The 13,886-nt window shown below is 43.4% G+C and overlaps 1 protein-coding gene across 1 annotated transcript; it reads right to left on the reverse strand.

The window, feature by feature from the left end:
* Positions 1-223: 223 nt before the first annotated feature.
* LOC122436459 (chromodomain Y-like protein) lies at positions 224-1,858 on the reverse strand. The gene is given in 3 exon segments (XM_043460254.1): positions 224-1,218; positions 1,221-1,299; positions 1,301-1,858. Coding segments are annotated over 3 exon segments (1,632 nt in total).
* Between the last annotated feature and the right edge of the window lie 12,028 nt (positions 1,859-13,886).

Here is a 13,886-nt window from a genome sequence, read left to right on the forward strand (position 1 = left end):
CATTATACTTTTACACTTGTGTGTGTGTTAAGCATAAAATAATGACATTTGGACAAAGGAGTCCTGCAGTTATTTATTTTAAAGTTATAGGACTTAAAAACTCCTTGGCAATAAATAGCTTTGGTGTGTCAAGTCCTGCTTCCCAGCGGGAGCTCTGGGCAAGCCTGGCCCAGGCCATGAGGTCCGGCGCAGTGCAGCCCGGTGAGGTTGGGCGGCCTGGCCATCAGAACTCGTCGATCTTCCTCTGCAGGTACTTGAGCATTGAGTCCATGCCCTGCGCCGAGCCCCAGATCTTCTTCAGCACCTCGCACTCCCGCTCGTTGGCCTGCTCCAGCTCCAACCTCATGTTGCAGTGCACAAGGGACTTAGATTTCTCCAGCACGATGGGGTTGCAAGAGGCGAGCTCCTTGATGTGGTCCATGACATCTTGGGTGAAAGTCCCAGTCCAGAACACCCTGGAGACCAGCCCTTTGCCGCATGCCTCCTGTGCCGTTAGCTTGCGCCCGCAGAGCAGCATTTCGTTGGCAGATGCTCCTCCCATAATCTTGGGGAACATGATCGTGGAACAGCCATCTGGACTCTGTCCGAAGGTGGTATAGGACGTCTGGAACCACGCTTTTTCATTGGCCCACACCAGGTCACAAAGAGGCAGGATGGACGCTCCTAGCCCAATGGCCAGGCCATTCACGGCTACGATAATAGGCTTCGTGAAGTGGATTAAGGTGCTCACGAAGCTTCTGATGGCCTCTGCCATCCTGGCACTCTCCCTCTTGCGGTCGTCTGTCAGGCACCGGATGAAGTGAACAAAGTCCAGGCCGCAGCAGAAGACGCTGCCCACGGCGCTGAGAAGCACCAGCTTGCTGCCATCGGCCCCGGCCATGCTCAGTGCGCTCTGCAGCTCCTTCATGACCTCCGGGTTCAGCGAGTTGTTCTCGGACGACTTGGTGGACAGCAGGATGTGGGTGAAGCCGTCCTGCTTCTGAACCATGATGTCCCGGTACCTGCAGGCGCTCTCAGTTTGCCGCATGTGCAAGCGCAGCAGCTTCTCAAAGGGCTGGTCTCGCCTGTCCTCAATGAACTTCCTCTTCCTGGCTGTCACGCCCATGACTGATGTTTGCAGGGAGGTCGTCCCATTAGCCATCAGGGCGTCCATGAACGGGGAGGTGCCTTTCCCGTTCACGGCCAGCCCCGTGGTCGTGGCCACCGATACGGGGCCAACACCTGCTGCACTAGCGGGTGTATCCACAGCCAGCTCCCCATCCACACCCGCACCACCACCGGGCCCAGAAGGGCCCCTACCTGGCTTCTCGGCCACGGCCTCCGTGGCCGCTCTGTCCTCCGGCCTCTGCTCCACACCATCCGGCTTCTCGGGGCTCTCGTCCTGAAAGCCGTCCACCGTGGTGCTGCCCTTGATGGGACTCTTGGGCCCGAGGATCCTGATGTCAGACTGGGCCAGGTCCATGATCTTGCAGGTGACCAGGCCCGGCATGGGGCTCTTCCTGAACTTCTGGCTGGTGGTAAACAGCAGGCTGCTCTTGGCCTCCTGCTCCTTTCCCACCACTACGGCCTTGGGGGCAGCCTTGAAGAAGCTGCTGTTGGTGGATCTGGAGGACCGCTTCTGGCCATTGTTCGGGGAGGTCCAGTTGGCTCTGGAGAAGGTGCCCTCCTTCTGCTTCTCACTGTGGGAGCAGTTGAAGTCATGGATGCACTCCTCGCAGTTCACCAGGTGCTGCTCTGGCTCCCAGGTGGCGTCCTCCCTGCCATAGCCTTTCCACCAAACCAAATACTCTGTCTTCCCTTCCTTGTTCTGCCTCTTATCAAGGATCCTTTCAACCTCGTACAGCTCCTCAGAGGCCATGGTGCATGGCGCGGGGCAGGGACACCCAGGCCACCTTATTCATTTTGAAGACTCCCAGTGGTCTGCTCCAGAGCCACTGAGCATGCCTAAACATAGGGGGCCACACCCTTATGATTATGACGTCAGTCACTTTCCCAGCCAATGGCAGCCCTCCATGAGCCTTGACATCACAAAGCCTCCTCCTGAAAACTCTGAGGGTGGATGGGGAGCAGCTCAGATGATTTGGTGGGAGAAATGAGGCATTTTTTATGATCCTAAAGAGCCCACCAATCTCACCTGCCATCCTCATCTCTCTAAGTCAACACAGATTGGTCACAGGGCAAGGAGAGTGTGTCTCCTCCAAACCGAGCCTCACAGCCGGTTTTCAGCCTTTCATTCAATTCTCTCTCACATTACATTGTTATCAACTTTTAGTTATCTTGCCTCAAATCCCTCCATGATAACTAGGCTGTGGAAATGAGAATGATTTCACTTTCCTCCTACAACTGGTCTTAATGCACCTTGAAGACCATTCAATTCTGGGCAACTTAGGAGAAACCTTTTCCATCCCACCTCCTTTTCTAAGTCTTCATCTAGCTCTCCTCAGTTTCCTAGTCTCCAGTCTGAAACCCCTGTCCTCAAGCTGTGAGAATGCACTGAATACATCCACTTGCTCTTGCTCCACTTGGCACTGTCTTGTTTCAACTCGGGGACTAATGGTCACCTCCCTAGGTGTAATAGCCAGGCTTAGCTTTTAACATGGTGATGTGGATGAGGCAGATAAATGCATGATTTAGGTTGTGCTGGATGATCCCAAGAAGGAAATGACCAAGTGTGGCTGACTAGTATTCCCAGGAAGGAAGGGGTGGAGCTTGCCCAGTGGTGTGTGAGCCTCGTGTGCAAAGGTCTTCTCAACATGCACCCTCACAAATTTATCATCCTGTTTTCCTGCCAGAACCTCCTTTGTGTTTTACCTCACAGTTGAGACCATGGTGGAATTCATTTCCATGAATAGCTACCACAAGCTTCAAGCTTCTTGGAGGAAACACTGAGTAATCATGCCTACCCATCTAGTTCCTAAGTTCTCTCTTTGAGGTTGTTGGCTCTGGAGGATAGGGGGTGAGTTGTTTGCTTCACCACAGTCCCTGTGTTCCTAATTGACTAGAATGTTCAGCCAACCTGAGATGTACCCCTGGGAGACAGTCTTTATTGACTTTGTGGGATTTCCATTGGTTTCCATGAAGTGCTTTCTCCCTGGTGTCCCCTGGTTTCTTACTCATCTAGGACACACATGAATGTTCATAGCAGTCTTATTTCTAACAGTCCAAATTTGAGAGACAGAGATGGTGGGGGTGGAGGTGTACAGGGAGAACATCTCTGTCCAAGAGTCCATCAGGAATACACCTTTAGACACTAGTGCTTGAAGAACCTCAGCTGAGAGGAGACAGGACTGCCTGAACAGAGGAAATAATATATGGAACCACAAAAAAATCAGTAGGATGAAGGAACTAGTGGAGAAACATGAGTGTTAGTAGGACTGGACCTGCCCTCAGGGGATGAGAGACCTGAAGTATGTGTCCCATCTCCACATGGGAGCAACTGTCTGGATCAGAGGAGAAACACTTCAGGCTGAAAGTCAAACAGCTGATCTGTGGCAGCCTAGATGGAATGAGAATGAGACAGTCCTTTCCACAGCCATTCACACCCCAGAGAGGGACACAGGTCCTTTAGAAGGTGCCGCAGGTAGCAGATGGTTCATAGAGATTGTGGAGAAATCCCTGCCCATGGTGTGCTGTTTACCAGTTATAGACAAATTTATGGAGTGTTCAAATGAGGAGATTGTGTGGGAAAAGCTTGTGGAGGTAAGCCAGGCAGCCATGGAAGGAAGGGGACACCGCTGAGTCATGTATGGGGGTGGAGCCATCACCCTACCCTCTCGCTCCCCACATGCCTTCATCACAACTGAAAAATAGAGAGGCTGGCTCATCAAAGACTTGAATCACTGAACTACTGTGTAAGACTGCACCCAGGGTGCTCCTTTAAGTGACTGATGCTCCAAACTACAGAATAGGACCCCAGCCTGGGGGTCCACCCTCTATTTACCTGGCACCCTCAACGATAGAGAAGGACCCCAGACAGGAGAACTCTCGAAGTGCCTGAATGCATGGAACTATGGAGAAATACTAGCCAAAGAGGCCTTCTGACTGCCAGCTATGATAGGCTCAAAGAAATATTCTGGCAGGGCCATAATTCTTGCTGTGGAGGCAGTCCAAGTCCCTGGACAGTTGGCACTGCCAGGGTCCCCACAAGCTAAGCAGCTGTGTCACCTTCACGCTCAAATGTCACTCGGGCAGAGTTGCCACAGCTAAAGACTCTTGCATCTTTGCTCTCAGGGTCTCTTTGGGAGTATCAGACACTTTTCTACCCTGTAGACTGTGGCAGGATTCTCTATCCAGGAGGGGGTTCTCCATGTGAGAATACTGGGGCGTGTTGGACAATACTGATCGCCATAGCCTTCTAGAGCACTGTATTACCTGCTGTCCTAATCACCAAACCCCTGAGTGGCTGGCGCTGCCAGAACCCCTGTGACCCAAGCAGCCACACCACTTCCACACCTGGCCCTCACAGGGGCAAACCCAAGGCCTCCAGGACCACCTCAGGAGCAAATCCCAGTGGACAAACCACATGCAGAGATGGAAATAAAACCACAATTGAAGCCCAGTGGCAGTGTAGTTAAGGGAGAAGACTCAGAACCTTCCAACCAGGTGTACAAACTGCAGATTAAATCCACAGTCTCAACTAGGAAGACTGTGTCTATGGAATACATAAAAAGGTCATTGACAGTTCCTACAAACAAACAAATGATTAACAACAACCAAATAAAAGGCACTAGTTCTGATACCTGTGGATATTGGAGGCAAGAACACTCAGGAGTGGAACCAGATTAGATTATGAGCTGCCCGCACAGTAGGTCCAGAGATCAGCACAATGATGAAGGGTATCCTAGGGAGGTGAGGTGGACTGTGAATCCAAGTGAGGGAATGGACTCTGGCAGCAATGACCCAAGATAAACATGTATTGTTCTTCTCTTTTGACTTGCTCTGTAGATTCTTTTGGATATTATTCTCTTGTTCTTCCCGCCCTCACCCCCACTGTTTTAGTTATCAATTTTATTGGCACTATGAAATCAAATGAAGCTTTTGAGCATTTTTTTAAATATCCTCTGTCACATTTTTATTCCTGTTATAAACCTCTGCTTCTATGTTGGCCTGTTGCAGTTCTGTAGAATTTTCCTTTTATTGTTTCTTCAGTCTTCTTCTAATTTTAATATTTAATTTTTTAAACCACTTAATTTCTTTTTCTACATTTGTTCTTTTGCTTGATTTTCCTAGTCTGCTTTTCCCCTTGTAGTTAATCTTTTCATATATCAAATGTCTTTATCTACCTCTGTTTCCAATTGCATATCTATTCTTTCTTTCCATTCTCTCAACATATTTGTTAGATCTATTTTAATAGCTTTATTCCCCAATAAGGACCTTGCTGTAGTTTTGTTTCCCAGCTTGTTCTTTAGTTAATTTTGTTTTTGTAGATCAACTTTTGGTTTCTTTGTTTGCTGGATCAGTTTAATGTATTTTATTTTTCTTGGAATGTTTGATGTTCCTTACGGGTGTTTATGTGTATGTGTATATTCGGTCACACTTCTTATTTTTGTTATACACTTCTGCCTCTACGTTGGTCTTTTGCCTCTCTCTGGAGTTTTTTTTTTTTTTTTTTCTCCTTTTTATTGTCTTCTTCCATTTGTTCCCCCCTTTGAACTTTAAATTTCTTTAATATTTTCAACCTTTTTTATTTTTTCCTACATATATTCCTTTCTTTGCCTATCCTCCTCCTTTTCCCCTTTTGGTTAATCTGTAATGTATATAAATCTCATGCCTCTACCTCTTTTACCTTTGCATATCTATTCTTTCTCTTATTTCCTTTACTACCCACTTATTGTTAGGTTTATTTTCATTGCTTTACTCCTCAATTGGCCTTATTCTCTAGTTTTGTTTTCCTCTTTGTCCTTAATTACTATTCTTCTGGTAGATGAAATTTTTAATTTTCTATTTGTGACAGGTCGAACTATTTAACCCTATTCTGTTGGACTCTTGATTTTCCTTATGGCTGTATATGTATATGTGTAACTTCAGTCACACAGTTTATTGTTGCTATAAACCTCTGGCTCTACACTCTGAAGTTTGGCTGAGGATTTTTTGTTTGTTTGTTTATGGTTGGTTTGTTTGTTTTCTTCTCCACTTGTTTATCTTTCTTATAATTTTAATTAAAAAATTTTCCAACCTACTATATGTTTTCCCATTTATTCCTTTGTTTGACTATCCTACCTTTCTTTTCCCCTTGCAATTAATCTCTAACATATAGAAGTCGTCTTCAATTCCCTCTATTTAAATCTGCATATCAATACTTTCTTTCTCTTCTTTACTTTCCTATTAATATATTTGTTAGTTTTGTTTTCATTAGTTTAATCCCCCTTGGCACGATGATTTAATTTTGCTTTCAAGTGTAGGCTATAGTTTTGTTCTTAACATGTAAATATATTATGGATTTGCTTTATTTGTTGGTTCAATTACTATATTTTATTTTTACCGGACTACTTTCAGTTTGCTAATGGTTGTGTGGGTGTATATATACTCATATATATATACATACATATATAGGAGTACATATACATTTATATGGACATATACATATCATTTATGTATATATACAATTTGAAAATATATGTGTGTGTGTGTGTGTGTGTGTGTGTGTGTGTGTGTGGTTTCCTCTGTGTGTGTTCACAGTATTTGATATCCTCAAGGGTTAGTTCTTTGGCAGTCTTGGAGAGTGGAGTGAGTGCTCAGGGCTTGATCTCTTGTCAGGAATGAAGATTCCACAAGGTGTGTTGTGGCATTAAGACCATAAGAAAAGTTCAAATAGGGGACACCACAGATAGACTCCAGCCAAATGGCAGTTACAAAATCAAACTGGTAATAATGAACATAATCCAACATGCATATATACATATATATTTACATGCATATATGTTTATATGCATTTGTATATATGTATACATATAGGCACACACCCACTACCAAAGTGAAAGGAGTCCAATAAAATATAAAATGTATATATATATATGTATGTTTTATGTGTATATACGTGTGTATGTGAACATATAAATAGATATATATTCAAATACATGTGTATATTCATTTATATATCTGACTTGCCTGGTGGCTCAGACAGTAAATCATCTGCCTACAAAGCGGGAGACCTGGGTTCAATCCCAGGGTTGGGAAGATCCTCTGGAGAAGGAAATGGCAACCCACTCTAGGAAATGGCAACCTACTCTTGCCTGGAAAATCCTATGGACAGAGGATTATGGTAGGCTCCTACAATCCATGTGGTCATAAAGAGTCAGACACGACTGTGCAACTTCACTCACTCACTTATATATCTAAACATATGCATAGATATGTTTATGTCTATAAGTATACTTTTGCTGTCAATAGATATCAGTATATATTTGACTGTAGGAATATACTTAGAGGTACATAATTTTACTGTATCTGATGACCTGCTATGATGTCCTTTCACTTTCATTCACCTTGGAGTATCTTCTAATTCCCTTATGGATTACCCTTTGAATCATTTGTTCCTTAAGAATGTCTCACTTAATTTTCCACACATTGACAAATTTATAAAAATTTAACTTATAATTGACTTTTAGCTCCTCCTCTTGGTGGTCAGAGAACATATTTGGTTATGTCATATAACACACACACTCACACACACACACTGTGTAAGTGTGTGTGTGTGTGTGTCTTGAAACATGACATCTTTCTCCTTTCTCCTGTTTACCTGTCATATATCTTGTAGAGTTTCTGGATGTGCTCTTGAAAATGATATTTTACTTCCACTGTCTTCTCTCTTTGGGACTTGAGGTAAACCTCAACACCAGGGGAGACTGTCAACTGAAGAATAAAAAAAAAAAAAAAAAACAAATCTGATAAAAATGACAAGACAGCCCCCCACACCTCAGAAGAGCAGAACATCACTGTTAATATAGAAATACTATCTGGCTGGTAGAAGGCTTTCAAATGAAATGTGCACTTAAACATATGGAGGCTGAAAGTACACTCTCTCCACTAATTTCAGGAAGAAAACCAGAGTCATGATCATCCACCTTACCCCTTGCTTCAACATGCTTCATATTGTAATCTCAAACTAATGAAGACACTGGCAATGTAGAAGGTTCCACCATCAGTCCAAATAACTGCTCTGTAATGGTTCCAAATAGGAAAAGGAGTACATCAAGGCTGTATATAGTCACTCTGCTTATTTAACTTATATGCAGAGTACATCATGAGAAATGCTGGACTGGAAGAAGCACACGCTGGAATCAAGATTGCCAGGAGAAATATCAATAACCTCAGATATGCAGATGATACCATTCTTATGGCAGAAAGTGAAGAAGAACTGAAAGGCCTCTTGATGAAAGTGAAAGAGGAGAGTGAAAAAATTGGCTTACAGCTCAACATTCAGAAAACTAAGATTGTGGCATCTGGTCCCATCGCCTCATGGGAAATAGATGGGGAGACAGTGGAAACAGTGTCAGACTTTACTTGTTTGGGCTCCAAAATCACTGCAGATGATGACTGCAGTCATCAAATTAAAAGGCACTTGCTTCTTGGAGGAAAAGCTATGAGAAACCTAGATATTTTATTAAAAAGAAGAGACATCAACTTACTAACAAAGGTCCTTTCAATTGTAAACCCCTGTGGTTTATACAGTAGTGATTTATCAGTTCAGCTCAGTTCAGTAGCTCAGTCATGTCTGACTCTTTGTGACCCCATGAAGTGCAGCATGCCAGGCCTCCCTATCCATCACCAATGCCCAAAGTCCACCCAAACCATGTCCATTGAGTCGGTGATACCATCCAGTGATCTCATCCTCTGTCATCCCCTTCTCCTCCTGCCCTCAATCTTACCAAGCATCAGGGTCTTTTCAAACGAGTGAGCTCTTTGTGTCAGGTGGCCAAAGTATTGGACTCTCAGCTTCAACATCAGTCCTTCCGGTGAACACCCAGGACTTCTCTCCTTTAGGATGGACTGGCTGGATCTCCTTGCAGACCAAGGGACTCTCAAGAGTCTTCCCCAACACCACAGTTCAAAAGCATCAATTCTCGGGTGCTTGGTTTTCCTTATAGTCCACTCTCATATCCATATATGACCACTGGGAAAACCATAACCTTGACTAGACGGAACTTTGTTGGCAAAGCAACGTCTCTGCTTTTCAATATGTTGTCTAGGTTGCTCATAATTTTCCTTTCAAGGAGTAAGAATCTTTTAATTTCATGGCTGCAATCACCATCTGCAGTGATTTTGGAGCCCAGAAAAATAAAGTCAGCTACTGTTTCCCCATCTGTTTGCCATAAAGTGATGGGACTGGATGCCATGATCTTAATTTTCTGAAGGTTGAGCTTTAACCCAACTTTTTCACTCTCCTCTTTCACTTTCATCAAGAGGCTCTTTACTTTCTGCCATAAGGGTGATGTCATCTGCATATCTGAGGTTATTTTTATTTCTCCTGACGATCTTGATTCCAGCTCGTCTTTCCTCCAGCCCAGCATTTGTCATGATGTACTCTGTATATAAGTTAAAAAAACACAGCTGTGATGGTGCAGAAGCATGGCCGAGAGGATCTACCCCACGTGTAAGGTCAGGGGTGGTGTCTGAGAGGATCTACTCCATGTTCAAGATAAGAAGCAGTGGCTGTAATTTGCTGGAACAGCCATGAAGAGCTGCCCCATGTCCAATGGAAGAGAAACCCAAGTAAGCCAGTAGGCACTGAAAGAGGGCATCAGAGGGCAGACAGACTAAAACCATGTTCAAGACAAGAAGCAGTGGCTGTAATTTGCTGGAACAGCCATGAAGAGCTGCCCCATGTCCAATGGAAGAGAAACCCAAGTAAGCCAATAGGCACTGAAAGGGTATCAGAGGGCAGACAGACTAAAACCACAATCACAGTAATATATAGATATGAGAATTAGAACATAAAGAATGCTGAGAGCTAAAGAATTGATGCCTTTGAATTATGATGCTGGAGAAGACTCTTAGGGGTCCCTTGGACTGCAAGGTGATCAAGTCAATCAATCCTCAAGGACCCCAACCCTGAATATTCTTTTGCAGCACTAATGCTGTAGATGAAACTCCAGTATTTTGCCAGCCTGATGCAAAGAGCCAACTCTTTGGATAACATTGTGATGCTGGGAAAGATTGAGGATGAGAGAAAAGGGGGTGACAAACGATGAAATGGTTAGATGGCATCACCAGTTCAATTGACATGAGTTTGAGCAAACTCTGGCACAGTGAAAGAGAGGGAGTCCTGTCATGCCAGGGAGTAACACAGAGTTGGACAACAACAATAATCAAAGTCTCTAGAGCTACTTCTTAAATTCACGCTAAGATACATTGATTAAAAGAAATAACAAAAACAACAAAACATTATGGTGTTAAACTAGAAGATGGAATAATGGATTTTTAAAAAATATGTCAGCTATAGGCTGTCAAAGAGATGAAGCTTAGATTTGCATAGATGCTCAGAATTAGGGTATAAGGAAAATCTTATGTAGGGGTTCCTGGCTGCTCATGGGAGGGTTTGGGGCCCTGTCAGCCCAATGCCAACCTCCTCCTTTTGCCAACAGATCATTGGTGAAGTCCTGTGGGGCAATCCCTTGCAGTAATGTTCCTGGGAGGAAGGACCTGCCATGAGAAGTAGCTGACAGAAACATAGGTTGTGAGGGGATCAGGAAGTGTACCCTGGAGCACAATCATTTAGAGTGAGGATACTCTCCTTTCCTAAATGGGGAAGCTAACCCTTATGTAGGCTAGTTGTGGAGCACGGATTCAGATATGCAGGTAGAAGGTGACAGGCTGAGACTACAGGCTTCTGGATGTACTGTGTCCAAGTCTCACTGATAGAGCTGTGGTTACAGGATGAGAATCCTAGATGACTCCAATGGAGGCAGGGGGAACTAAGAACTTTATGAGATTCATCTTTCCCTGGGTCCTGCCACTCCCAGGACTCCTGTTGTTTGAGATTGCCTTGGCCCTTCACTTCTGCCCATCGTCTTGGGAAGGCCAACCTGTTGGAAGGAGTTTCTTCCTGTTGTCCCATTGCACTTTGGGGCTGAATTTTCGGGTCTTTGAATTTCAACATCCACCATTTGACCTTTCACAACCACCACACAGACAAAGCTGGAAACAGTTTAAGGTTTCCTGAGGATAACAGTGAAGAGCTGGGGAGAGGAAATGGACAGGGATTCCAAACTGGCAAGACAAGGTGTCTATTGATGTCATCTCCCCCATGGATTAGCACAGACATCTTCAGCTACTGAATTACCTGTGTTCACTCTCTGTGTTTGTGTCCCTGTGTCTTACACCTCTCTATTTCCATGTGTGGTCATATATCACCAGTTGTATGTTTTTCTCTGTGTGTGTTCAATCCATTGTAGATGCAGAGATGAAGCCAACAGGATATGAGACATGGAGCAACAAGAAAAGGGGGCACAAGGCATTTACAGACTTGGAAACACTGGTCAATGTATCTCTGAAGTGCTCACATTAAGGACAGGAATGAGGAAACGATGGGCAGTGATAACTCGTGACAGTTGGTCCACAAATCTGGAATGACATGAAGAGACAAACAAGCTCACAATTTCTGTTGTGTTCGTGAGTATTCATCCTGGGAAGCAGCTATGAAGGTTTGAGGAGTCACCCAGAGTAAACCACATAGTGTGGGACTTTGAAAAAACTCTTGGAGGACCACAAAGAGCCTATTATCGGCTGAAACACATTCTTTCAGAGGTGGAAGATCCATCCATTTAGAACACAAAAGAACCATCATTTGGGGAATCCATGTTTTCTGTGTCAATGTTGTGGCCCTCATGTGGTGATTGTGGAATTTGTTTTATCTGGGCTATTACAAAAGGAGTTTACGGGTCTGGCAGTTTGTGTACAAAAGGTATTTATTGGATTATGGGTTTTGGCTACAGTCCTGCAAATCTGTCCCTGATATAACGGGTGATGTCTTTGCTGTTCTAATTAGCATGTGCTGATACTTGGGCTTTCATTGCAGTGCTTCTAATTAGATTTGTCTTTAGCTCCAGGTACTCCTCAGAGTAAAGGGTTGGTTTTCACACAGGCCTTCTCCAAAATGCTGAATGAATTTGGGGTTGAGGATGGGAATTCCAAGTGCTTATGTGAGCTGTAGCTCAGAGTGTCCCATTTATTGACCAAAATCCCCACCCTCAGGTTCATCTTCAATTTGGGTTTATCTATTGTTCTTCTCGATGTTGCCTTTCCACAAAGTCCAGTGAGTCTCCTTTGTAAAAAGCTGTGCCCCAATATCTATATTTTGTTTCTGTTTTCATCATTCGACTTCTCTTGTTAATTAGTTTATATACCTTTCTCTTCCAGCAATCATTCTGATATTACTGACCATTCTGCAATATTATGGTGAATAGTCATTTTATCAATGTATTTATCTTACTAGGAGGATAATAAATTTACAAATTTGTGATGGTTTTTGCCATACATCAAGAAGAATCAGCCCTAGATGTACATGTGTCACCCCCATCCTGAAACCCACCTCACACTTATTTCTCCACTCTCTCCATGTTGTCCCCAAACTTGACTTTGGTTGTCCTGCTTCATGTGTCAATCTCACACCTCTCATTTATTTTACATATGTATATGTATCTCTCATTTATTTTACATATGTAAATCTATATGTTTCAGTGCTTTTTTTCCCAACACATACCACTGTCACCTTCTCCCACTGAGTCCAGAAGTGTGTTTTCTATGTCTTTCTCTTATTTGCTGCCCTGCATGTAGGGCATATATATGTATTAATATTCAGTATTTTTCTCTTGCTTTCTCTCTCTGACTTTTCTCTGTATTAGACTCTCAAAGCTCACCCACCTCATTGGAGCTGACTCAAATGTGTTCCTTTTTATAGCTGAGTATACGACAACTTCCTTTTCCATTCGTCTTCCGATAGACATCTAGGTTAAGTCCATGTAACAGCTATTGTAAACGATATTACAGTAAAAAAAATGTTATATGTACTTTTCAACATGCGCTTAAAGGAAGTTTAAACGATCACAGACTTTTCCAGGAACTGACTTGAAAAATTAAAAGTCTTTAGTGTTTTGCAGAGGATAGATTTCTGTGTTTGTCTGTGTCTATTTTCAAAGGAACCCCCTGATTTTGAGAAAATTATGATAGAACATCAACCTTTACATTAAATAGAGAAGATAAGAAGCTACTTCACATGAAGAACAATGATCAGCATAATTCTCATGAACAGAAAATTAACGAAGAGTGGTCTGCATGTGAGAAGTATAGAGGGGTGACACCAGTAAGCCTGAAATAATACAGAAAGGTAAATAAACAGCAAGAATTCTGTGTGTTTCTGTATTGTTTGGGCAGAAATTCAGGATCAATCTTTCAGCTCCCTATATGCTTCTCAGTTTACTGGGTGCCAATTACCATCCATGTAGTGTAATAGAAGTGATTAGATCCTCCTTTGGGATTGTGTCAGAGGACACAGTTCATTTTGTGGGGTGAGTGTTGGAGAGGAAGTAGAAATAAGACAAGTGTTCAGTATTTGTTGACCTACCAATTTACAATGGAATACAGTAGTTCACCAAAAGGGCCTGTTGAACAAGGACCATAAAGTGAAATAATGGATCTCAGTTTTGTTGGATGGTGGTACTCCAAGTGTCCTTTCTATTGTAAATCGGCATCAGTTTAACTGTGTAGAACAAGGAAAAATCAATAACATTCAATTAAGTATGAATCAGATAGCCTCATTTTGTAAAAGAGTGCATGGTCTTTCTCTGAGACAATCAGTTACCCAGCGCTAGGGTTCCATGAGTCATCCCAGAAAAACGTGCTACAAGGTATATGGACAGACTATGGCCTAGGGAGAGAGAGAAGGGTGG

The sequence above is a fragment of the Cervus canadensis genome, chromosome Y (assembly GCF_019320065.1).
Source record: "Cervus canadensis isolate Bull #8, Minnesota chromosome Y, ASM1932006v1, whole genome shotgun sequence".
NCBI classification, from domain to species: domain Eukaryota; kingdom Metazoa; phylum Chordata; class Mammalia; order Artiodactyla; family Cervidae; genus Cervus; species Cervus canadensis.